The sequence below is a fragment of the Bos indicus genome, chromosome 5 (assembly GCF_029378745.1).
Source record: "Bos indicus isolate NIAB-ARS_2022 breed Sahiwal x Tharparkar chromosome 5, NIAB-ARS_B.indTharparkar_mat_pri_1.0, whole genome shotgun sequence".
NCBI lineage: Eukaryota > Metazoa > Chordata > Mammalia > Artiodactyla > Bovidae > Bos > Bos indicus.
In genome coordinates this window covers 117,083,593-117,110,126 of record NC_091764.1, presented here as the reverse complement: position 1 = coordinate 117,110,126, position 26,534 = coordinate 117,083,593, and the positions used below count along the sequence as shown (strand labels likewise).

Sequence of the window (26,534 nt, the reverse complement as noted above, 5' to 3'; positions counted from 1 at the left end):
TTTGTTACTGCAGCAAAAACTACGTAGTGCTGACTGATACATAACGGTATTCATTCCCAGGACGGGATAAAGACCAGATGAAGATGTGAAGCCTTTTCACTTTTTGTTTTCTGGCTGAGACTTGTGGCGAAACCACAGTTCCCTGACCAGGGGTCCAACCCAGGCACAGAGGCCGAAGCCCTGGGCCACCAGGGGACTCCCACCTTTTCACTTCAGAGAAACAGGAAATAGCAGCAGCAGTCTCACGAGTTTCAGGGCAGAGGAGAGAGGCTGAGACAGGAATGATGTGACTCCTAGCGGGCACCGACCTGCTCAGGGAGATGTCGGGCGTCCAGAAGGGATAAACTCGAGCCACAGAATCTCGCATCTGCTCCTGGTAGCCCAGGTAAAAGTAGGCATCGTGGGAAAACTTCAGGGCCAACATGTCTGTTGGGTGGTCCTGGAGAATCTGCTCCCATAGCTCACAGGCTTTCGGGAAGTTCCTGGAAGCCAAGAGAAGTGTCTCAGCAACCCCGAACTCAGTTCACACACGGCGAGTGGAAGGGGCTTCACTTCCCGCCAGGGTCATGGCTTGCACTGAGCTGCTTAAAATACACAGGCACGTTTCTGTGTCAGGTTGTGGCTCAGAAAATGCAAAAGCCAGTGGGATGGTTTACTTTCTAATTCAAGCAAACAAACAAAAAAACTGGTTTCACAAGTTGCCAATCCACATGAGACCGTGTACCAGGTGTGGGGAGTCTGAGAGGTGGATTTCCGGCCCTGCGCTGACATTCACACTGATTCCCCAGGAAGACAGTGAAGGGCAGGGCAGCCTGGTGTGCTGCAGTCCGTGGGGTCACGCGGAGTCAGATACGACTTAGCGACTGAACAGCAGCGACACCAGGAAGGCCGGGACGTCACTGCTCAGAACTCCTATACGGTCAGCTCCGGTCACCCCAGTCTGCGGGCACCTCCCCTGCACGAGCAGACACACGGGCTGTCCTGGGGCCACAGGACACACAGGGGCACAGGTGGGAACCAGGGGGGAAGGGGGCAATGGGCAGATGCTCACCTGGTGCGTCAGGACCAGGAGTCTAAGGGCCAGAGTCTTCCTCTCTCTTTTATCTATTTCTTTACTGTGATCCTATTATTTTTGATGTTGTCATCCAGTCGCTAAGTCGTGTCTGACTCTTTGTGGCCCCATGGACCGTGGCAATTATTTTTGTAACGAAAATAATAACCAACTTATTCAATGGAACCAAATAAGCTGCTTTGAATGTCAGACTAGGGATCTGAACCGACCGTGCCCTCGGTCAGCTGAGGGTACAGTGGCACACAAGGCGCGGTTCTCAGTCAGACGCGCACGGGAGGCAGGGCGGGCATCACCCCGCCCCTTCTGCACAGCGCACGGGAGGCAGGGCGGGCATCACCCCGCCCCTTCTGCACAGCGCACGGGAGGCACGGTGGGCACCCCCCAGCCCCTTCTGCACAGCGCTTGGGAGGCAGGGTGGGCATCACCCAGCCCCCTGCACAGCGCTGGGGAGGCAGGGTGGGCATCACCCAGCCCCTTCTGCATGGCGCTGGGGAGGCAGGGTGGGCATCACCCAGCCCCTTCTGCACAGTGCTGGGGAGGCAGGGTGGGCATCACCCAGCCCCTTCTGCACGGCGCTGGGGCAGCCTGCGGCATTGGCCAGTGAGCGTGGCCCTGGAGTGCCAGCCTCCGGGCCAGGGAGGCCCCTCACCCCTTGGCAAAGGTCTCTACTGCAGACACGTGCAGCTGCTCCCGGTGGGTCAGGGGTTGGGTTTTGGAAATCTCCACCATCGTCTTCACGGCCGCATCCAGCTCTTTGTCCAGCCTCACGGAGCTTCCGGTGCCAATCAGCACAAGGCCATTAGCGATGGCGTGGCCCATGGCTGGCGAAAAGTGGGAAAAGAGCTGGTGATTCAGATGGTCCTGCCCAGCCCAGGCAGGCCCCGCAGGTGAAATAAACACCCCGCGTCCCAGGAGGAGCAAGTCAGGTGGCCTTAGGCTGTGTCCCCACCAACAGCGCAAAGCTCAGGTCCTCACCATGCGCGTGGAGGTGCAGCAATCCTAACATGTCCTGCACCCCCGCCCTCCGAACACTTTTCCAGCCAGGACACTCCAGGGAGCACAAGTGTGTGGGTCGCCTGTGGCCCCACCACCAGGTGAGCTGGTCAGGGGCTGCCCCAGGCACTTCGGAAGCCCCTCTGCTTCCTTCATCAGCTGCTCCTATCCCTGCCACCAGCACAGGGCCTCCCAGGGCCCAGTAGATGCTGTCGGGGGGCTGGCCCCCAGAGCACAGAAGCCATGATGGTGTCTTGGCTGCCTTCCTGCGCTGAGAACTTGGCGGCTGAGAAAGACTGGAGTGGGGGTGCCTTGCGGCCCTTGCAGCAGTCTTGCTGGCAGGTGTGCGGGCCCCCAGGCCCCACCTGGGCTTGCCAGCCCCCACCCTGACAGAGGAAGGATATCCACTGGTGTTTCAAACTCCAGTCCCTAGCCCGGGTCTGGGACCTAGGACCCAACCAGAGTGCTCGGACCACACCTGGCCCCCACGTCTGACCTGGGACCAGGGTCTGCTCAGAGAGCCTGAGCCCACGCCCAGAGGCCAGCTCCCCTGACAGCTTCCTTCATCCCCTGTTCTGCGCCCCTTGCCCTCAGTGGGACCTGGCCATGGCAGGGGGTGGCGGCAGGGATGAGGGGAGGAGTCTCTGCTGCCCTCCCCTCCTCAGCTCTTCCCCCAGCCCAGAACCTTACCCAGGCTGGGGCTACCCTGCTGGGGTTCTGGAATGCACTGGGCTGACCCCCATGCCTGCCATGCACATGGCTTGCCTGTGACCACAGCCCCTGTCCCCAGGTCAGTCTCCCCTGCCCCAGCCTCTCTAGGGGAGGCCTCACTAGTATGCAGAGAGGCTGCAGAGGCCACTTCTTGTGTTTCAGAGGGTTCCAGGCTTTGGATTGAGACAGCCGTGTCTGATCCCAGATCCCCAACTACCAGTTGGATAGCTTTGGGTGTATTTCTTACTCTGTCTGAATCTCAGTTTCCTCATCTGAGAAATGGGATCAGAGTCTTCCTTGCAGAATTAATGTTCAATTAAGGAAAACGTTTGAAAGACACCTTCTATAGAAACTGGCATCTTTATGGGAGCAGCTGTTATTCCCAACACAGTGCTGACTGTGATCTTCCCTTCCTCCCAACCTGGTCACTAGCACAGGCCTGCCCTCTGCGGCCCAGCTGTGGTCTGTACTCAGAGAACCAGTAAGGGGCTGGACTCATGAAACATGGCCCTCAACCCAGGGGAAGGAAGCATCACTCACCGAAGGTCGGATCTGCCGCTTTGAGCTTTGACAGGCAGCCCTCAATGCCACCAAGGCCCTGGTCGTTGGTCCATTTTACATACTGAAATTTAAAAGGTGAAACAAAGCTGTCCCAAGGGAGCTTTTAGTCCATGTAAATGAAGGCATGTATCTAAACTTTTTTTTTCTTTCTAGAACACTGAGTATTTTCTGGACCTCAGCTCAAAGAAAATGTAGCTGGGTGCATCTCAGATGAAGAGACTTAATAGATGTAACTCAAACCACATTTTCGAGGGCCAGCGAGGCCTCTGTGTCCAAAAATGACACATCTAAAGGAAAGTCCTTCCTGACCGGTGACCTGCCCGCAGTGTCAGCCTCGTCAGCCTCAAGAGGGCACTTGACATTTGGGTACTTGTATTTATTCTTTTTAGAAAAGAACCATAGTAAACATCCACTATAGAGACTTAGGAAGGGCTTCCCGGGGCGGCTCAGGGCTAAGAATCCTCCTGCCGATGCAGGGGACACGGGTTCGATCCCTGGTCCAAGGTCCAAAGGCCATGGAGCAACTAAGCCCATGTGCCATAATCATTAAGCCTGTGCTCTATGCTCTAGAGGCCACGCTCTGCAACAAAAGGAGCCATTGCAATGAGACACCCCCGCTAGCTGCAACTAGAGAAAAGTCTGAGCAGCAGTGAAGACTCAGTGCAGCCAAAAGTAAATTTAAAAATATATTAAAAGAGAAAAGAGGAAGAGGCGCACAAGCTAAAAGATCAAACTTATCCTAATTCCCCTGGTGTCTCGGCTGGTAAAGAATCCGCCTGCAATGCAGGAGACCCTGGTTTGATTCCTGGGTTAGGAAGGTCCACTGGAGAAGGGACAGGCTCCCCGCTCCAGTATTCTTGGGCGTCCCTTGTGTGGCTCAGCTGGTAAAGAGTCTGCCTGCAGTGCAGGAGGCCTGGGTTCGATCCCAGGGTTGGGAAGGTCCCCTGGAGAAAGGAAAGGCTACTCACTCCAGTATTCTGGCCTGGAGAATTCCAGGGACTGTACAGTCCATGGGGTCTCAAGAGAGTTGGACACGACTGAGCGACTTTCACTCTCACTTTCACCCTAATCTCATCTCATCGTCGCTCTTGACAATTTGTTTCCAGTCTCTCTGTTTTAATGCCTCCTCACTGATTTGGCTGTACTGGGTCTTAGCCGTGACAGCGGGACCTTTTACTTGCAGCACTGGAGCTCAATGGCAACAGGTAGGATCCCCGACCGGGGATGGAGCCCGGCCTAGCACCGGGAGTATGAAGCTGTAGCCACCAGACCACCAGGAAAAATCCCTTACTGCCTAGTTTTTAAAACTCTGTGGGATGTTCCTGGCGGTTCAGGGGTTGAGATTTGTGCACTTCCAACGCAGGGGGTGCATTTCCAGTTCCATCCCTGCTGGGGGAGCTAGGATCCCACATGTCTGGTGGCCCAAAGCCCAAAATATAAAACAGAAACAATTCTGTAACAAATTCAATAAAGACTTTAGAAATGATCCACATCAAAAGAGAAATCTTAAAAAAAAATCCTAAAACCATAATAAGGCATTAGATTTTAGAATGTGCTCTATCTGATATCCAACCTCCATCTATACAGAATTAGCACGTGGTATTTTAACAAGACACAGGAGAGTGGGCACAGAGACAAGGACGCAGGGGACAGCGTACACATTGGCAGGGGTTGGAGCATGGGGCTGCGCTGAGGAATTTTTCCTGTAACAAATCACGCTCTGCAAAAGCCAAAAGGGGAAGGGGACACACAGGTAAAGAGCTCAGAGGCACACGGCGCAGCCCCTGGGCAAGCCGACAGCCTCTCCCCGGTTGTCTCTTGGCCGGCCCTTATGTCTCTAGAAGCTTCCTCGGTCCTTATGCTACACGGATGCAAGCAGTAGGCAGCGGCCTTCCTGCTCTTGGAAGAGCCCCGCCCTAATTTTCCATTGAGGTGTGCAGACCCAGGTGCATCCTGCCCCTCTTAACTCACTGCAGGAGTCAGCCCCACTCTCCAGGCCTCAGCTCCCCTGCCTGTCAACCAAAGCATTTGGACCTTATCTCTGAGACGCTCCTAGTTCGAAGACTATAGGCTCCTTCACTGCAGTTAGAAATGACCGGTGATACGGTGGAAGGTCTTAGAACAGCCACAGGTGGAACAGTATATTCACAGATTAGACCCAGGAGAGGAGAGAGGGAGGGCTCATGTCCTAAATGGAGGAGCTCCACACCAAAAACCCCAGCACCCTCATAGACCAATGCCCGCCGCCTGGAGGACCTCCCAGCTATGTCGTGGGGCAGCTGGAACTGCTCCCCCATCCTGAGGATACAGAGGACATGGATTCTATTGCACTGGATTGCTCAAGTCTGCATGCAGCTTAAAAAGCATCCATGGCTTTCTGAGCCACTGACTTGGACTTGGGAGCGGCCTGAGCCATTGGTCCAGTGCAAGGATGCTTCAAAGCATCATGAAGGTCCCCAGGAAGTCTTTCTACACTCGAGTTTACCAGGGTACAACAACTCTGGGTACGAGTGGGGTTAACGGGCTGCAATGTTTATAAAATCAGGATAAAGTGGGAAAGCTTTGAAAGCTTCCAGTGTCATGCCTGTATGCAGTCACCACTGACCAGCTCTACTTGGACAGCACATCGGATGAAAGGCAGTTCGGCTGTAACCTTAAGCAAGCTATGCGGATGGAAGCTAGAGATCACTGTGCCTGTGTGGAAGCATCATGTCCTCGTGGCACAAATAAATGCGGCTCTAAGACACACCAAACATATATCTCATGAACATAAAAACCATTCACCAATTTAAGAAACCTCCTCTTGGATCTTTACAGATGGAACTGCCCCTTCCCTCTGCAGGCGTACCTGGGTCAGGGTGGCATCAAACAGTCTGCAGGCCTCGTTGCTTGTGGTTGAGAGCGGCAGCCGGGCATCCTTCCATGCCTGTACACATCAAGAAGCCGTCTTATTCCTTGTAGCCTTTCCAAGGAGCACACATGAGCCTCCACCCCCAAACCCCGAAGGTGCTGATGCCTGTACTCTGCAGGTATGGGCCTGGAGAAGCCCCATCCTTGTGGGCCAGGTGCGGACTCCCAGATTTCATAGACGGTGCAGTTCAAAGAGAGTTGAACCCTGGGTGGGGCCATCCCTAAGTAACTGCCAGGGACTACTGAGCAGCCAAATGCCCTCAGGCAAGCTCCTCCCTCCCTCTGACCTTTGGCCCCTCTGTGAAATGAGGCTCTGGAGGATACCTGGGTGACGGGGACATATCCCCCAGGGCTCCCACGCTCAGCAAGGGGGAGGCACTCATCAGGCTGCAGGGGGTGTGCCAGGGCAAAGGAGGGGCTAGAGTTGGAGTCCAAAACCAGGGGCTGGTCCTTCTCCCTGGCCTGCAGGGTGCCAACCACCAAAGCGATTCCTCTCATTCCACTTTTCAGTCAGACATTAGGGAACACCTCCAGCTCTCAGAACTCTGCACTGTAGTGGCGGCCCAGGCATCCTGCCATGGGCACAGGCCGCTCCCCTTACTCCCGGAGCACAGCCGGCGGCCCCTCCAAGTAACAGTCGGGGCAGGCCCCCTCGCTCCTCCTCCTCGGCTCCCCTCCCCAGCGGGCCCCAGACGACACTCTCCACTGCCCGGCCTCCCCTCCGTGCGACGACGGGGTTGCTGGGCTACGCTGTTTAAGAGGATCTGGGGTCGCCGAGGGGCCGGGCCTCCTGCCACAGAGCTCTCGGTGGTGGGGCGCACCGGAGTATCCTCTGGTGCCGTCCGTGCGCCCAGGACGCCCGCGGGGCTGTCGGGGGGGCGCCCTGCCACCACCACACCCCAGGAAGCTCTATTCCTACCAGCCCACATGTCGCGGGGCCACCCCAGGGATGCGGGGCCGCGGGCGCTCGGCCGAGGGCGGCCTCCGGGTACCTGACAGTCGCGAAGCGGCACGGTGGCGGCCATGGTGCGGGTTCCGCGTCCGCGGTGCGGGCTCCACGACCTTCCGCGTGAGGGCGGGGTGTCGAGCCTCGGGGGCGGAGCTGGGGGCGGGACGGGGAGGTCTCCGCCCACTACTTGCTTTAGACACACCCGCCCTGCCCGGAGAGTTACCCTCCCCAGGCTGGCAGCTTTGGTGTGAGCCCCCGCCTACCGAATCAGACAGGAGCCAGGGGCGGCAGGGGCGGAGGGCGGGCGTGGGAGGGGGAGTGGGATGAGGGACTCCCTCTCCATGGGAACCCTTTGAGAGGTGACTGCAGTCCCCTAGGAGGCAGAGGAGCCCTGCGGCAGGGGTCCCTTTGAAACTCTGGTGGGGCGGGGCGGTTCCCAATCGTCGAAATGCGCATTCACAGAGGTCATTTTGACCTGAAGGCTAGCTTGCCCTGCACCCTCTCCAGGGTAGAGGTTGTAAGTGGCCGGGAGGGAAAGTGTCTTTGAGACCAAAAAAAGGTGATGAGACATTTCCCCTCCCCTCCCGCTCACCCTTGCAAGCAGCAGGGCTTTCTGGAGACCCTTGACCTGTGCTCCTGCAGGGCCTGGGTCCAGAGCTGGTTTGGGGTGCTAGGAGCAGCTTTGAACAAGTGGGACGAGGGACTGTGCTGTAAGGGCCCCAAGCCTGGGTGCCTCTGTCCTGGGTGTGGCCTGGACAGTGGCACAGGGCCTCACACTTAGACGGTTCCCATGCTCGCTCTAAAGCTCTGCTGTGGTCATCTTGAAATTCTTGACCATCTTTGAAGAAGGTTCCTACATTCTGATTTTGCACGGGGCCCTGAAAATCATGTAGTTGGTCCTCTGACAGCCAATGCATTAGCAAGTGCATCTTTTCTGAATTCCTCACAGCTCACCACCTCTTCGGCCACTAACCCCAAACTGAGTCAGGACCAGCTCACTCGCATACCGAGTGCTCTTGCAGCAGGCAGGCCTGGGCCTTTGGTTTCCCTGGACCCCGCCTAAGAGGCCCCTGTACTTTCAATCCTGTCCACCTACAATCTATCTCCCTCACAGCAGGAGGATGCTTCCAACCTGGAAATCAGATCAGGCCCTTCCCCGCTCAAAACCCTCAAACACTTCCCCAACCCACTTGAGATGAAATTCAAATACACGACCATGGTCTCTGAGACCCAGCTTGCTCTGGTCATTGGCCGTCTCTCCAATGACATCTCCTACCACCTCCTCTCCTCTCTGCTTACTCAGGCCCCACTACTAACCTTGTCTCCTTCCTGCCTCCCTGCATTTGTACTTACAGTTCCCTGCCCTAGCTATGCCCTTCCCTAGCTCTGTGTGAGCCATGCTCCCTCATTTCACGCTGATCTGTTGGCTCAGAGGGCACCTCCTCGAAGAGGCCACCTCCTCGCAGAGGCCTTCCTCGATTCCCCACCTCACTGTCATTCTTATCTCTGTACCTGCCTTATTTGTCTTCATATCGCTTTTCACAGTAAAATCCCACATGGTATGTCATGGTTGGATTATTTTTGATTGTCTTTTACCCCCATTATAATGGAAGCTCCATGGGAACTAGGCCTAGGGCTAATGCCTACGAAAATGCCTGGTATATAGTAGGTGCTTGAGAGCTGTCTAAAATGACCAATGTTAAATGAATTAATGGGGAACAAAAAGGAAAACAATCAGACATAACAGTGGATAATCAGAGAAAATAAAACAAAAACTTAGGTGACAGATCTAATCCAAACATATCAACACTTGCATGAGATGCTGAGCGGACTTATATGAAATGTTGATGGCCACTTGTTGTGCAGTCACTAAGTCCAGTCTGATTCTCTGCCACCCTACAGACTGAACCTCACAGGCTTCTCTGTCATTCACCGTCTCTCAGAGCTTGCTCAAACTCATGTCCACTGAGTCCGTGATACTATCTAGCCATCTCATCCTCTGCCCTCCCTTTTCCATTTGCTTTCAATCTTTCCTAGCATTGGGTTCTTTACCAATGAGCTGGCTCTTTCCATCAGGTGACCAAATATTTTGAGTAGTCCTTCCAATGAATATTCATGGTTGATGGTCTAAAGAACTCAATTAAAAGGAATAGATCAACTGGATAAAACTGTAAAACTCTATTAAATGTTGCTTGTAAAAGAACACTATAAAATAAAGACATAAATAATTTGAGTGTAAATAAATGAAAAAATATATGCCACCTAGAAAATAAGCATGAGAAGGCAAGTGTGGTCATCTTATTTGACTTCATCCCCACCAACACCAACCCTGCCCTGTTTTATTCAGATATAATTGACAAATAAGATGGATATTTTCATATCAGGTAAAGGAGATTTCAAAACAAAGATTCTGACCAGAGATAAAGACATTTCATAATGATAATAGGGACAGTTCAGCAGGAAGACATAACAACAATTGTGTATCTACCTAATAAACAGAGCTCCAAAATATAGGAAAAATAAGTTAACAGAATTAAAGAGAGAAATACACAATTTCACAGTTGCAATAGGATATTATCTTCTCTCAGCAATTGCTAGAACTAGAAAAAACTGCAGAAAAGATACAGATCTAAGGAACAGTACCACCCTTCTTGACTTGACTCCCAAACAGAGGACAGTAGAATACACATTCTTTTCAAGTGACATGGAACACACAGATGGACGCAAGACAGACCACACGGTAGATTTACACAAGTCTCAACTCGTTCGAAAAGGTAAAGGATCGCACAGAATAGTCTGTGACCATAACAACACTGAATTACAAATCAATAACTGTGAGGATTTTTACAGAAACTCTAAGAATCTGTAAGTGAAAGTGTAACTTGAATTGACAGGTCAGAGCCAAAGAGGGGAGATTAAACGACTGATTTCCTGGGCCGCAGGAACCCCACTGACCACGCTGACCCCAGGCCACCGAGGCCCCCGAACCCCACGCCCGCCGTGACCCCGGCCCGCGCCCCGGCCGCCCCGCGCCCGACGCGCCGTGTCCGTTGGCCCTCCGCCCTGCGCCTCCGACGCAGCTCGCACCGGGCGCTGCCATGGGGCCCGGGCCGGCTCTCCTGCTCCTGGGCCTGGGCCTGGGCCTGGGCTGTGGGCCCGGCCGCCCGCCTCCGCCCCCGGCTCCCGCGCAGGCGCCCGGCTCGCCGTCCCGAGACCGCCCCATCCCGACGCCCGCCGCGGCCCGAAGTGCCGCGTCCGAGACCCGGGCCCTCGTCCAGGCGCGGCGGCCAGAGGCCGCGCTCCGCTCGGTCAGGGCCTCCCGGGACCCCGGGGAGCGGGGCGCAGGCTTTGGCGGCCTTGGGGCCGGCCGCGCCCGCGTCAGCCTCCGGGCCCGCGCGGCCCCGGGCGGCGGCATCTTCCTGAGCGGCCGCCGCGGCCTCTGCCTGCCGGCCGGGCGGCCCCCGAGCCTCGTGCCGCGCTGCGTCCGCGCGCACGTCCAGCTGCGCGCCCGCCGCGCCCCCGCCGCCGCCGCGCCCGCGCCGGTGGACCTGCAGCTGTCCGCGCCCGGCGGCCGGCTCTCCCTGCGCTGGCTGTCCCGCCTGCCGCGCTCGCTCGGGCCTCTGGAGTGGACCTTCCGCCTCGGGCTGCTCGGGCCCGCGGCCGCCGAGAGCCGCGCGTTGCCCCGTCGGGCTCTGCACCGTGGCCGGCGCTCCTACCCGGGATTCGTGGCCCGAACCGAATGTCCCACGGACGGGCCCACCCCGGTCGTCTTAGAAGCTGTCAGCCCGAACAGCTCAGAACCCACTGAGTCCTCCGTGTCCTGTCAGGTATTGCGACCCTGGCCTTGTAAATTGGACCCCGTGAGGATAAATAGGAACGACGATAGACCGGTGCGACTGACCAGGGACATGGAAGACACCTTCAATGCAACAGTCATCCTCTTCTGTCCCATCCAGGAGTACTATTATCGGGGTTGGTATATCTATTCCGTTCCTTATGTAGGGGCCGTGCCTGACTGGACTAAACCTCTGGAAAAGCCACCGGTCAAGTTTAGTAGAGGTTTCTTCGAGGTGACTATACCCCCATATTCTTTACCTTGGGGAGTGTATCTGTTTAATTTCTCGGTGGTTGTCAGAACGCGGGATCCCCAGGTTCCAGGGAAGAACGACTCAGACCGCATCTATGTCGTCATTTTTAGACGTCCCCTGAATGCTGTTATTTCAGGGCCTTCCAACATCACAATTAATTTCACAGATGGGGTGACTCTCAATGGAAATATGTCTTCTGATCCAGAGGAAACAGACCCTCTAGAGAAAGAGAGACTTAAGTTTCTCTGGTACTGTACCACAGACTCAAGAAACTATGATGGAGAAAACATAACAGTGATAAGCAAGGAAGTTTGTCTCCCGGAGCAGGTTGATCTCAAGTGGACATGGGCTTCTGGTCCTATTCTCACACTTTCTCCAGAAACACTTCAAGGCGGCCGTGTATATTTTTTCAGACTGGTGATCCAGAAGACCAGCAGGTCAGCCTTTGCTGATGCAACGGTGCACGTGCTTCAAGGAGAGCCAGTAGCAAGCACTTCATGCATTGAAAATTGTGACCAGGTTCTGGTTTTATCAGAGAGATTCTCGTTGTCTCTGGATTGCACAGGTTGTACAGCAGGCCGAGATGTCTATCGGTGGTCCATTCTGACGTCTTCAGGTCAGGAGGTGCCATTGGACTGGACGGGGCAAACTTCAACAGGACGGAATGGTGCTTATGTGTCTATAAAAGCTTTTGCTTTCTGGAATTTCAGGGAAGATAAGTTTTGGATTTCTCTAAATGCAGCAACTTGGAGTGGAGTCACCTTGGTCTTAAGATATCCTTTCGTTATTCACCATGTCCGTATAACCACAGACTGCAAAATTGTTCCAGAAAAAGGAATTTCCTTCATTACTCAGTTTGTTGTCATTTGTACTCATTTCAAGCATAAGAACATTGTTCTTACATATAAAATAATAGTTCCTGATGTACATGGTTTTGGTGAGATCAGTTCTTTGAAAGAGAATAACTTTGGATCCATCCTGTATTTGGGGAAGAATTCCACATCGCCCCCTTCCTTTCTCCCTGTTGGTGTGTTGGACAGTCATTATGCCTTGAAAATAATTGCTCAGGCATATAATACCTCTCTGGGAGCTTTTTCTCAGGTGAACTTGTATGCCACTGTGCGGCCTCCCACTGACGTAAAGTCATCACCAACTGTGCTGGAGGAGTTATCCAACTTCACCATGGGACCAAATTCCTCCCTGTCTACTTTGCTTCAACAGCAGGATTTTCTAAATGCAAGTTATTTAATATACGTAGTAGCTTCTGTCTTGAATAGTATGAAAAGCGACTTAAGTCTGCAAGCTGACAAAATTAAAATCCGAGAACACCTTTTCAATCAGACACTCATTCTTCCTATAAACACTTTGGTGAATATTAGCCAGGTGGTCATGGCTGTTACTAAATTAACAGAGAAAACCTCTGAGATCAGTGCATTCTCCCAGAAACTGGCCACAGTGAGGACTTGGCAAGCAAGCCAAGCCCTCCAAGATAGTCATCAGAGAGATAAGAGCATTTCTTCTGAGCAAATAGAAAGTGTGTGCATTGGAATATTAATAACCTTGTCTAACATCCTGAAACTGCTGGTTCATTATGAAGTCTTTGAAGAGCCTTTCCACGTGGTTGAATCTCTAGCAGACACGGTATTGGCTGTGAAAGTGCCGGAGAATGAGACCACTGCCTTGAGGACCTCCAACTTTAAAATGTATGTCAAGAAAACCGAAAAGTGGAATGTTACCAAGTTCTTCAGCACCCAGAAGCACTGTCAGAATTGTTTTTATCCCAGCCTAAATGTGAACAGCGTTCCTAGTCTGCCTGCCAGCGCTCCGATTTCCACGATGTTTTGTGAATTTGCGGATGACCCTTTCCCTTGGCTAAATTATGGGGAAAACATTTTGACCCAGGTGGTTGGATTCCGAATGACAGGAGTGGAGGCCACGGGTGACGTGATTGAGATCCCACCTGATGCAGTGGAAGTGCACCTCATCAGGAAAAACCTGAGCTTTGGAACTTTTAATCTCACGGTGGGACCCAGCTCAGAGCCTTATGCAGTGGATGAATCTGCGACAAAGACGACAGGGGCGTTTAGCTTTGTTGTGGACAGTACCGCAGGCAGGGACGTGTTGATCCACATCATGACAGACGTGTCCGTCTTGTTCACGGTGTCTGTGTACGCGGGCCGTGAGATCACACCCAACTCTTTTATGACCAGCTACCTGGTGCCCCATAAAATCCCTCCGATTGCCAACGAGAGTGACCTGTTTGACCCGGAGTGTGCAGTGAAGGAGGCCCGAGTGGTCTGCCTCCCCGCGGCCCTGGTGCAGGTCATAGCTCAGCGAACCGATTCCTCTGAGTGCACCGTCGCTGTGGTTCTACAGGCACCTCGTTTTGTCCTAAAACCCAATAACAAGTTGGTGAGAATTTCTGTTTTCAGCAGTGAATGCTTGGACATGTTTGGGATCCAGAGCGATTGGAGAGAAGATACCTGCGCTGTGGGAGAGAAGACCACTTGGCAAAGAGTGCACTGTATCTGCAAGAACCCACGGCGGGCCAAACGGCAGCTGGATATAATCAAACAGGCCAACCTTCGCCTGCGTACCCACTATTTGACGGCCAAGGTGATCGTGGTCCCTAACCCTGTGGACTTACGAGTGGAGACAGTCAAGAACGTCACCCAAAACCCTGTGACCCTCTTCACGGTACTTCTCATTATGCTGTTGTACTTGATCCTTGCGTTCTGGGCCTTGCACAGAGATGAAACGGACCAGTATCTTAGGGAACATGTGATAGTTCTCCTTGATAACGATCCTTATGATAATGTGTGTTATCTAGTCACTGTTTTTACAGGAAGCCGTTGTGGTTCTGGGACCAGGGCCAATGTCTTTATCCAACTGCACGGAACCAAAGGTAGCAGCGATGTGCACTGTTTAAGCCATCCACAATTTAGGACTCTCTACCGAGGAAGCATCTGCACTTTCCTCCTAGCGACGAAAAAGGACTTGGGTGACATCCATTCCCTCCGTGTGTGGCACAACAACGAGGGCAGGTCCCCTGAATGGTATTTAAGTAGAATCAAAGTGGAGAATCTGTTCAGCAGACACATCTGGCTCTTCATGTGCCGAAAATGGCTTTCTATCGGATCATCTTTGGACCGAACCTTTCAAGTAATGCCCCCAGATAAGCCTCTCAAGAAAATGGACTTTTTCCTCATAGATTTAAGTTACAAGCTGGGGAGAAGCCACTTGTGGTTCTCCGTTTTTTCTGGTGTCATTTCTACACCATTCAATAGGCTCCAGAGGCTGTCCTGTTGCTTAGCAATGTTGTTATCCACGCTTCTGTGTAATATTATGTTCTTTAGTCTAGAGAAGGAGATCGAAGCAGAGCCACAAGAGCAGAGGTACATCAGGTCGATGGTGATCGGACTGGAAAGTGCCTTTATTACCCTCCCTGTGCAACTAGTGATCAAATCTTTGTTCATGTATTCCCAGAGGAGACCTCAGGTGACTCTACATGAGGTCACTCCTCGGAAACATCCTTTGAAAGCACCAGCAAGGCAGCACTGGGAAGAACGATTGGGAAACTGGCATGCCTATGAAATTGACAAGGCAAGCTCCCAGGAGCCTGTGTCTAACAGACATCATGCAAAACCCAAGGGTTCTGTCAACGTCACCTCTAAAAGACAGCCCCCGGCCAAGCAAGCAGAAAGCCAAGGGTCTCCCATCAAAAGCAAGGTCTCCAGAACTCAAAGCAAGGTCTCCAGAAACCAAAGCAAGGTCACTCAAGCACAAAGCAAGTTCTCCAACATCCAGGGAAGAAATATAAACACCAATAACCCAAATATTGAAGACAATACAAATGTTTCTGATGAGCAGCCTCCCCAGCCAGGTTCAACAGCCCTTAAAGAGAAGACCAGAATGGTCCTGCCACAATGGTGTGTTTGTGTCGCCTGGCTCTTGGTTTTTCTTACCTGTGCAGTATCCTCCTTCTTCATCATATTTTATGGACTGACTTACGGCCTCGAAAAGTCAACAGCATGGCTGTTTGCATCGTTTTGTGCGTTCACTCAGTCAGTCTTTCTCGTGCAGCCATCTAAAATCATGCTCGTATCAGGCTACAGAACACGGAAGGCCAAGTACTGTAAAAACGTTTCATGGATTGGCAACAGCCGCTTCTCTGAGATCAAGCTGCACAACATTCGGAAGGACCCAGAAGAAATGGACAGACGCCACCGGTATGTCATGGAGCTCCGAAACTCGAGAATGTACCAGCCTCTCACCCAGGACGAAATCACAATATTCCAAAGAAAGAAGAGGATCAAAAGAAGAGCTTTCCTGTTCCTGAGTTACATCCTCACTCACTTCATCTTTCTGGCTCTCTTGCTGAGCCTAGTCACCATCCTACATCCCACTGACAGCTTTTACTATAATCAGTTTACTCGGGACCAGTTCTCTGTGGATCTGGCAGGCGTGACCAGGCTGGAAGACATCTATCAGTGGCTGAACAGGGTGCTGTTGCCTCTGTTCCACAATGACCCGAATCCCACGTTTTTCCCTGACAGCTCCTCTAAAATCCTTGGCTTGCCACTCATGAGGCAGGTGAGGGCGCAACCTGGAGACATAATGTGTCTGCCGGCCAAGAAATTTGTGGAGGGCAGCCTCAAAGGAGAGATTCGCTGTCACCCCGAATATGGCATTGACCCAGAAGACACAAAAAACTACTCTGGGTCATGGAATAGAGTTAGTAAGCGGGACACTGACAAGACGACCAGAGGGTTTACTTATAGGCCTCCGGAGAAGAGGTGGGCGTACTCTTCCTATGGGCTGCTGCACACCTATGGCTCAGGAGGATACGCCTTCTATTTTTTTCCAGCAGAGCAGCAGTTTAATTCCACACTGAGGCTCAGCGAACTCCAGAAAAGCCATTGGCTGGATGAGAAGACGTGGTCTGTGATTGTGGAATTGACCACCTTCAATCCAGACATCAGTCTCCTCTGCAGCATCTCGGTCATCTTCGAGGTCTCTCAGTTAGGTGTTGTGAACACTAGCCTGAATGCGCACTCCTTCTTGCTCGCTGATTTCAACAGAAAAAACTCAGCCGACTCAGCAGAAAACTACTTGTACTTGGCCATCTTCATTTTCTTCCTCGCCTACACTGTTGATGAGGTTTACGTAATCACACAAGAAAGGACTGCCTATGTGCAAAGTGTATATAATTTGCTCAACTTTGCTCTAAAATGTATCTTTACCCTGTGGATCGTACTCTTTTTCAGGAAGCACTTCTTGGCCATCAGTATAGTTCAGGCTTACCGGTCGAACCCTGAGGATTTCATTCCCTTTCATGCAGTGGCTCAAGTGGATCACACCATGAGGGTGATTTTGGGTTTTCTGGTATTTCTGACGATCCTGAAGACGCTCCGGTATTCCAGGGTCTTTTACGATGTGCGTCTGGCTCAGAGGGCCATCCAGATTGCCCTTCCTGGCATCTGCCACATGGCATTGGTGGTGTCCGTGTATTTCTTTGTCTTCATGGCATTTGGGTACTTGGTGTTTGGGCAGCACGAGTGGAACTACAGTGACATGATCCACGCCACCCAGACAATATTTTCCTACTGTGTCTCAGCTTTTGAGAACACGGAATTTTTCAATAACCGGGTTCTCGGGGTCCTCTTCCTCTCATCTTTCATGCTGGTGATGATCTGCATATTGATCAACTTATTTCAGGCAGTGATTTTGTCAGCCTACGAGGAAATGAAGCAGCCCGTGTACGAGGAGCCCTCAGAAGAGGCGGAAGCCATGACTTATCTGTGTCGCCGGCTAAGATCTGCTTTTTGCTGCCTGTGCTTCAAACCCAGGGCAGAAGACGAGCCCAAGTTCTTCATCAACATGGTGTACGGGCAGCCAGAGAAGAACAGCCGCCACTACCTGGGGCTGAAGACCAGAAACATTAATGGGAAGAAAATGGTTTACCTCGTCGTGTGATCCATGGCAGTGTCAAGGCCCACAGACAGGTTCCTCCAAAGGCTCGGTTTCTGGGGTCGAGGGGCGTTTCATGGCTCAGTTGTGTTTCCCACCCGTATTCTTCACAGTGCACCCCGCGTCTGGACGTGTCTGCAGCGGAGGCCTCCAAGCTTGGAACTTGAAAGGCGGGTCAAGGGCAGCATGGCCTCTGCGGAGAGAGGAGGGCGACCATCTGTGAGTCCCGGGTTCATTTCCCTTTTTCTTAGAAGCTGCTGTCTTTGGCACTGACTGCAGTTTAGAGGGTTAGAGACCTAGATTTGGGGGAGGGAGCTGAAAGGGCCCCCAACCTCATCTCAGCTTGTCAGAAGCAGCAGGTGAACGCTCCTGCTGTCCCGGTTCCCCTGTCCCCGAGGCTGGGAGGCCAGGGCTAGTGGTTGGGGGCAGAGCCCAGGTCCTCCGGCCCTGCTGGCCCTTCCCTTTGCTGATGGGGCTGCAGAGCCTCCCTGCCTCCTTACCCCCACCACACACACTCCAGCTGGGCAGGGTGGAGGGGCCTCATGAGGGGTCCCAGGAGTGGCCCTTGTGCCTGGAAATGGAGGGATGTGGACCAGGGCGCAGCAATCTGAAGCTTCCCATCTGCTCTTTAGGCCATTGCAAGTTATGGATGTAACGTGTTTCTGGCCAGGAGACATGACTTTTGTTAAAGAAGAAGGTGTGTGTGTGTGTGCATGCTGTCGAGCTCACACTGAAAGGTGGTAAATGTTCTATGTCATGAGTGTAGCCATCTCTCTCTCCAGGATTTGGGCTTTTGTTTATTGATGGCCTGGTGGCTTGTTTATAACACATTGTTTAAGAAAATTGTTAACGGCTCCTGTGTTTTCAACCCAAAGCATGTTCCTTCATGAAAATGTCATGCAAAGCTTCATCAGAATTAAAATATGATTCCTCTATGAGGCCTGCAGTGATTTCTGTGAGAGGGGCAGTACACAGATGGCACCTGCCCTCGGAATGCAGTGCCAGCAAAGGGGAACGAAGCGCGGGTGTGCCTGCTTTGACCCGACTGTTTATCACTTGCTTGGCGCCCTGATGGTGCTCACTCAGCTGCACTGCATGGCCATAGCACTTCGCACCTTGGCAGGTAGGGGCACGTGTACATGTAGAGGCCTTCTCTCCCTTCGTCCCTGGGGTCGGGGTGGTCTTCCTGCCAATTAGACAATAGTCTTTCTGACTCACCCAAGACCACCCAAACTGTCATGATCAAATGCCCAGTTTCGTGTTTTCTAACTTCCCTGGTGGAAGTTCACAGGTGTGGCTAGGTTCTGGTCAGCTGGTGCTGGGTGATGTGCAGATTCTGCATAGCACTTCTTATTGTCACCCAACTGCCACCTGTACATTTTTTAGAAACATGGCCTTGCCCAGTAACCGTATGGGACTGGTGCTGGGGTCAGAATGTCCGACTCTTGAGAACCCATGGACTGTAGCCTGCCAGCCTCCTCTGTCCTTGGGATTCTTGAGATAAGAATGCTGGAGTGGGTTGTCATTTACTTATCCAGAGGATCTACCCGACCCAGGGATTGAACCTGGGCCTCTAGAGCTGCATGCAGATACTTTACAGTTGAACCATCAAGGAAGCCCTCAGGAGAACAAGTGTGAAAGGAGAGAGAAGGCCCCCACATCACCCCTTCCTGCTCCTGGCAGTTGTGACTCATTTCAGTCACCCTCTGACTTCCTGAACCATCCTGCCACCCACAGGTGCCCACACAGATGGCGCCCTGCAGGAGGGCCCGATGCCAAGGTGTCCAGGGGACCTTCCTGCACCGGCCCTCTGGGAGGTGACACCTGGTCCCCCAGCACGGAGCCAAGAGTACCATGAAGTCCCCTGTGTCCCCCGCTCAAAGCCCTGACTCGGGACTGCATCACAGACCCTGTCACCTCCTGTCAAGTCCCGCCTCTATTTGTGAGCCTGGAGGTCTGCAGAGATCCATGTGCTCTGTGGCCCCAGGAGGCCACCACTGCCCCCTGGGGAGGGGGAGGGTGCTGGGAACCCTCCAGGGCAACGTCTGGGGGACGAGCCCTGCTGGGAGCTGGGGAGCAGGTCTGTCCAGGCAGCATGGATGGTGCTCAGGCAGCCTGGGGGAGCTTGGCACTGCCTTCTGTGGGCTGGGCGGTCTTGGCCTCCCAGAGCCCGGCTGCTCTCCTCTGAGTGACGAAGGGCTCAATGCCTCATGGCATTGCATCCAGCAGATGGACCAGGCATGTCCAAGTGAGGGCCAGCCCTGAGCCAGGCCCAGGAGCGGCTGTCACTCCCGGGTACATGGTGGTCCCACCCCGGGCCTCAGTCTCTGCTCCTGGGAGGGGAGGCGCTGGAGGAGGGGCCTCTGAGTCAGAGAAGCAGAGGCCCTGGGGCCTGCAAGCCAGGGTGTCCAGGGTGCTGCCAGGGTAGCGGCCAGCCAATGTGCCCCAGCACAGAGGGAGGGGCCAGGCCTGCGGGAAGCACTTAGCATCCCGCCCAGCTCTGTGCCCTTGGCTGTGGCTCCCTCTGGTGGAGGTGGTACACAAGAGAAGGCCTGGCCAGCAGGCCCCAATGCCAGGTCAGGAAGCCAGCCTGCTGAAATAAAACTTACATTGAACATAAGGGGCTAAACTTAGGACGATCTGTGGTCTCTGAGCGGCCAGGACACGCCCCGTATTTCTTGGGGCCTGGCTGCACTGGAGAGTCCACTTGTCCCTTCTGTGTGCCCAGGACCCGCACTCATCTCTTGGGGACCTCGCCCTCTCTGGTCCCCAGGAAGGTCGGATCGCACTGCCACCCGCGCGCTCCAGGCAACCCCGGGGATGCGGGTCCGCGGGCGCTCTGCCGAGGGCGTCCTCCGGGTACCTGACAGTCGCGCAGCGGTGAGGTGTCAGCCATAGCGCGCGCGCGTTCCGCGCCCGGGGTGCGGGCTCTGCGCTTCGCCGCGACCTTCCGCGTGGGGGCGGGGTGTCGAGCCTCGGGGGCGGGGCGGCCCCCGCCCACTACTTGCTTCCGACACACCCGCCGCGCCAGGAGGGTTACCCTACAGGCTGGGGAAACCCAGGGCCACCCCAGGCTGGCAGTTTTGGTGTGAGCCCCCACCTACCCGATCAGACAGGAGCCAGGGACGGCAGGGGCAGAGGGCGGGCGTGGGAGAGTGGGTGGGATAAGGGAGTCCCTCTCCATGGGGACCCTCTGAGAGGTGACTGCAGAGTCCCCTGGGAGGCAGAGGAGCCCTGGGGCAGTGGTCCCTTTGGACAACAAGTGGGACCAGAGGCCGTGCTGTAAGGGCCCCAAGCCTGGGTGCCTCTGTCCTGGGTGTGGCCTGGACAGTTGCACAGGGCCTCACACTTAGAAGGACCCCATGCTCGCTTTGAAGCTCTGCTGTGGTCATCTTGAAATTCTTGACCATCTTTGAACAGGGTTCCTACATTTTGATTTTGCACGGGGCCCTGAAAATCATGTAGTCGGTCTTCTGACAGCCAATGCATCTTTTCTGAATTCCCCACAGCTCACCACCTCCTCGGCCACTAACCCCAAACTGAGTCAGGACCAGCTCACCCGCATACCGAGTGCTCTTGCAGCAGGCAGGCCTGGGCCTTTGGTTTCCCTGGACCCCGCCTAAGAGGCCCCTGTACTTTCAATCCTGTCCACCTACAATCTATCTCCCTCACAGCAGGAGGATGCTTCCAACCTGGAAATCAGATCAGGCCCTTCCCCGCTCAAAACCCTCAAACACTTCCCCAACCCACTTGAGATGAAATTCAAATACACGACCATGGTCTCTGAGACCCAGCTTGCTCTGGTCATTGGCCGTCTCTCCAATGACATCTCCTACCACTTCCACTCCTCTCTGCTTACTCAGGCCCCACTACTAACCTTGTCTCCTTCCTGCCTCCCTGCATTTGTACTTACAGTTCCCTGCCCTAGCTATGCCCTTCCCTAGCTCTGTGTGAGCCATGCTCCCTCATTTCACGCTGATCTGTTGGCTCAGAGGGCACCTCCTCGAAGGGCCTTCCTCGATTGCCCACCTCACTGTCATTCTTATCTCTGTACCTGCCTTATTTGTCTTCATATCGCTTTTCACAGTAAAAGCCCACATGGTATGTCATGGTTGGATTATTTTTGATTGTCTTTTACCCCCATTATAATGGAAGTTGTATGGGAACTAAGCCTAGGGCTGATGCCTAGGAAAATGCTGGGTATCGTGTAGCTGCTTGTGAACCCTGTATGAAATAACTATAGTTAAATGAATTAAGGGAGAATGAAAAGGGGAAAAAATCAGATATAAACAGGAATAATCAGGGATAATAAGAAAACAAATAATTAGGTGACACATGTAAGTCGAGACATATCAATCATTACATGATCTGGTTCAAGATGACAGAGTAGAAGGATGCGGGCTCATCTCCTCCTGCAAAAGTACCAAAATTGCAACTAGCTGTTGTGGCAGCTATTTGCCACAACAAATAGCTTCTATTTTCTGGAAATAGAAGGATGCTGGAACCCACCAAAAAAAGATACCCTATGTCTAAAGACAAAGAAGGAACTGCAGTGATGTGGTAGGAGGAATGCAATCAAGATAAAACCAAATCCTATACCCACTGGGTGGGTGACCCACAGACTGGAGAATAATAATCCCAAAGAAGTTCTCACACTGTTCTGAAGGATTTGAACTCCATGTCAGGCTTGCCAGCCTCAGGATCTGGTAAAGGGACTGGGAATCCCCAGGGAATCTGGCCTTGAGGGCCAGCAAGATTTGATTATAGGACTTCCAGAAGGCTGGGGGAAACAGAGACTCCAGTCTTGCAGGACACAAACAACATTTCACCTGCCCCCAGACCCAGATGAGAGCAGTGACCCCACAGGAGAGTGAACTCAAAGTACCTCCTAGTACTGGGGGCCTCTTGGAGGCGTGGGCCACCACAGGGCCATTGGCAGAAACCCCTTTGGAATTCACTATTAACCCTAGAGCTTGTAGTGGGCTGGAGTGGCTATAAGAGATACCCCACGTGAAGAGATACCCCACGTCCAAAGGCAAAGGAGAAGCCCCAGCAAGATGGTAGGAGGGGCGAATTCATGCTTAGACTCAAACCCCATACCTGCCAGAGATGCTCAGAAGGGTCAAACATACCTTGTGTGCACAGGACCAGAGACCCCACGGAGACTGGACAGAACTGTGTTTGAGTGTCTCCTGTGGAGGTACGGGTCAGCAGTGGCCTGCCACAGGGGCAGGGGCTCTGGGTGCAGCAGTCCTGGGTATGGCATTAGCCCTCTTGGAGGAGGTCACCATTAACCCCACCACAGAGCCGCCAGAACTTACACAGGACTGCGGAAACAGACTCTTGGAAGGCACAAGCAGAACCTTGTGCACCAGGACCCAGGAGAAAGGAGCAGTGACCTCACAAGAGACTGACCCAGACTTGCCTGAGTGTCCAGGAGTCACCGGTGGAGGCGTGGGTCAGTGGTGGCCTGCTGCAGGGTCGGGGGCACTGAGTGTGGCAGTGGGAACTTTTGCCTGCATGGGACCTTTTGAAGGTGCCATTATCTTCATTACCTCCACCATAGTTTGGCCCCAGGTAAATAACAGGGAGGGTACATACAACTCCACCCATCAACAGAAAATTGGATTAAAGATTTACTGAGGATGGCCTGGTGAGGACTCTTGGCAACTCTGGTGGGGACTCTTCTTTGCTGAGACTGACATCCTGACCACTCAGGGTACTCAGGGGCCAGCTTGCCTGCCAATGGACCAGACCCAGAGGCTGCAACTGGGACCCTTTTGTCCCTGGTCTCCTCCTGATGCGGACAACTGGCCAGAGTGCCCCGACTGGTAAGGAGCAAGAGACTTTATTGGCCTATCTCGCCTTACCTCTCTCTTTCCTCTCCTTAACCCTTCCTTCTACTTAACGGCCAGGAAGAGCTACCCCACGTTCAAGGAGCGGTGGCTGCGTGGGCGCAGGAGGGCCAAGAGGAGCTACTCCAGGAGGGGTGGTTGTGAGGAGATACCCCTCGTCCAAGGTAACAGAAACTCAAGTAAGGTGGTAGGTGTTGCAAGAGTGCATCAGAGGGCAGATACACTGAAACCATAATCTCAGAAAACTAATAAATCTAATCACATGGACCACAGCCTTGTCTAACTCAATGAAACTAAGCCATGCCCTGAGGGGCCACCCAAGATGGGCGAGTCATGGTGGAGAGGTCTGACAGAATGTGGTCCACTGGAGAAGGGAATGGCAAACCTCTTCAGTATTCTTGCCTTGAGAACCCCATGAACAGTTGAAAAGGCAAAATGATAGGATACTGAAAGAGGAACTCCCCAAGTCGGTAGGTGCCCAATATGCTACTGGAGATCAGTAGAGAAATAACTCCAGAAAGAATGAAGGGATGGAGCCAAAGCAAAAACAACACCCAGCTGTGGATGTGACTGGTGATAGAAGCAAGGTCCGATGCTGTAAATAGCAATGTTGCATAGGAACCTGGAATGTCACGTCCATGAATCAAGGCAAATTGGAAGTGGTCAAACAAGAGATGGCAAGAGGGAATGTCGACATTCTAGGAATCAGCGAACTCAAATGGACTGGAATGGGTGAATTTAACTCAGATGACCATTATATCTACTACTGCGGGCAGGAATCCCTCAGAAGAAATGGAGTGGCCATCATGGTCAACAAAAGAGTCTGAAATGCAGTACTTGGATGCAATCTCAAAAAGGACAGAATGATCTCTGTTCATTTCCAAGGCAAACCATTCAATATCACAGTAATCCAAGTCTATGCCCTAACCAGTAATTCTGAAGAAGCTGAAGTTGAACTGTTCTATGAAGACCTACAAGACCTTTTAGAACTAACACCCAAAAAAGATGTCCTTTTCATCATAGGGGACTGGAATAAAAAAGTAGGAAGTCAAGAAACACCTGGAGTAACAGGCAAATTTGGCTTTGGAGTACAGAATGAAGCAGGGCAAAGGCTAATAGAGTTCTGCCAAGAGAACACACTGGTCATAGTAAACACCCTCTTCCAACAACACAAGAGAAGACTCTCCACATGGCCATCACCAGATGGTCAACACTGAAATCAGATTGATTATATTCTTTGCAGCCAAAGATGGAGAAGCTCTATACAGTCAGCAAAAACAAGACCAGGAGCTGACTGTGGCTCAGATCATGAACTCCTTATTGCTAAATTCAGACTTAAATTGAGGAAAGTGGGGAAAACCACTAGACCATTCAGGTATGACCTAAATCAAATCCCTTATGATTATACAGTGGAAGTGACAAATAGATTCAGGGGACTAGATCTGATAGATAGAGTGCCTGATGAACTATGGACGGAGGTTCCTGACATTGTACAGGAGACAAGGATCAAGACCATCCCCAAGAAAAAGAAATGCAAAAAAGTAAAATGGCTGTCTGGGGAGGCCTTACAAATGGATGTGAAAAGAAGACAACTGAAAAGCAAAGGAGAAAAGGAAAATCATAAGCATCTGAATGCAGAGTTCCAAAGAACAGCAAGAGATAAGAAAACCTTCCTCAGCAATCAATGCAAAGAAATAGAGGAAAACAACAGAATGGGAAAGACTAGAGATCTCGTCAAGAAAATTAGAGATACCAAGGGAACATTTCATGCAAAGATGGGCTCGATAAAGGACAGAAATGGTATGGACCTAACAGAAGCAGAGATATTAAGAAGAGGTGGCAAGAATACACAGAAGAACTGTACAAAAAAGATCTTCACAACAAGGATAATCACGATGGTGTGATCACTCACCTAGAGCCAGACATCCTGGAATGTGAAGTCAAGTGGGCCTTAGAAAGCATCACTATGAACAAAGCTAGTGGAGGTGATGGAATTCCAGTTGAGCTATTTCAAATCCTGAAAGATGATGCTTTGAAAGTGATGCACTCAATATGCCAGCAAATTTGGAAAACTCAGCAGTGGCCACAGGACTGGAAAAGGTCAGTTTTCATTCCAATCCCAAAGAAAGGCAATGCCAAAGAATGCTCAAACTACCGCACAATTGCACTCATCTCACACGCTAGTAAAGTAATGCTCAAAATTCTCCAAGCCAGGCTTCAGCAATACGTGAACTGTGAACTTCCAGATGTTCAAGCTGGTTTTAGAAAAGGCAGAGGAACCAGAGATCAAATTGCCAACATCTGCTGGATCATAGAAAAAGCAAGAGAGTTCCAGAAAAACATCTATTTCTGCTTTACTGACTATGCCAAAGCCTTTGACTGTGTGAATCACAATAAACTGTGGAAAATTCTGAAAGAGATGGGAATACCAGACCACCTGACCTGCCTCCTGAGAAACCTATATGCAGGTCAAGAAGCAACAGTTAGAACTGGACATAGAACAACAGACTGGTTCTAAGTAGGAGACAGAGTACGTCAAGACTGTATACTGTCACACTGCTTATTTAACTTATATGCAGAGTACGTCATGAGAAACGCTGTGCTGGAGGATGCACAAGCTGGAATCAAGATTGCCAGGTGAAATATCAATAACCTCAGACATGCAGATGACACCGCGCTTATGGCAGAAAGTGAAGAGGAACTCAAAAGCCTCTTGATGAAAGTGAAAGAGGAGAGTGAAAAAGTTGGCTTAAAGCTCAACACTCAGAAAACGAAGATCATGGCATCTGGTCCCATCAGTTCATGGGAAATAGATGGGGAAACAGTGGAAACAGTGGCTGACTTTATTTTGGGGGGCTCCAAAATCACTGCAGATGGTGACTGCAGCCATGAAATTAAAAGACGCTTACTCCTTGGAAGGAAAGTTATGACCAACCTAGATAGCATATTCAAAAGCAGAGACATTACTTCACCAACAAAGATCCATCTAGTCAAGGCTATGGTTTTTCCAGTAGTCATGTTTGGATGTGAGAGTTGGACTGTGAAGAAAGCTGAGCACTGAAGAATTGATGCTTTTGAACTGTGGTGTTGGCAAAGACTCTTGAGAGTCCCTTGGACTGCAAGGAAATCCAACCAGTCCATTCTAAAGGAGATCAGTCCTGGGTGTTCTTTGGAAGGAATGATGCTGAAGCTGAAACTCCAGTACTTTGGCCATCTCATGTGAAGAGCTGACTCATTGGAAAAGACTCCGATGCTGGGAGGGATTGGGGGAAGGAGGAGAAGGGGATGACAGAGGATAAGCTAGACGGCTAGACGGCATCACTGACTCGATGGACGTGAGTCTGGGTGAACTCCGGGAGTTGGTGATGGACAGGGAGGCCTCAGTTCAGTTCAGTCACTCAGTCGTGTCCGACTCTTTGTGACCT

The 26,534-nt window shown here is 52.3% G+C and overlaps 2 protein-coding genes across 3 annotated transcripts in view; one reads left to right on the top strand and one right to left on the bottom strand.

The window, feature by feature from the left end:
- Positions 1–17,381, bottom strand: part of TTC38 (tetratricopeptide repeat domain 38) — a 34,604-nt gene extending 17,223 nt beyond the window's left edge. Inside the window, exons 1-5 of one of the 2 annotated variants that reach the window (XM_070790584.1) lie at positions 17,249–17,381; positions 6,186–6,263; positions 3,317–3,398; positions 1,722–1,893; positions 309–482 (exon numbers count right to left, since the gene is read on the bottom strand). In XM_070790584.1, coding sequence (XP_070646685.1) covers positions 309–482; positions 1,722–1,891 — 344 coding nt within the window. In that variant the 5' untranslated portion in view covers positions 1,892–1,893; positions 3,317–3,398; positions 6,186–6,263; positions 17,249–17,381. Of the gene's footprint in view, positions 1–308; positions 483–1,721; positions 1,894–3,316; positions 3,399–6,185; positions 6,264–7,239; positions 7,366–17,248 lie in introns of those variants that run through there. The other variant, XM_070790583.1, reaches the window with a different exon arrangement.
- LOC109558646 (polycystin family receptor for egg jelly-like) lies at positions 10,295–17,260 on the top strand. Its single transcript, XM_070788798.1, has one exon. It carries the CDS (start codon positions 10,295–10,297, stop codon positions 17,258–17,260), a length of 6,966 nt encoding a protein of 2,321 aa, XP_070644899.1.
- Positions 17,382–26,534: the final 9,153 nt, after the last annotated feature.

Bases quoted from the DNA above. Each gene is read 5' to 3' on its own strand.
- LOC109558646 (XM_070788798.1), top strand. From the start codon at position 10,295: ATGGGGCCCGGGCCGGCTCTCCTGCTCCTGGGCCTGGGCCTGGGCCTG.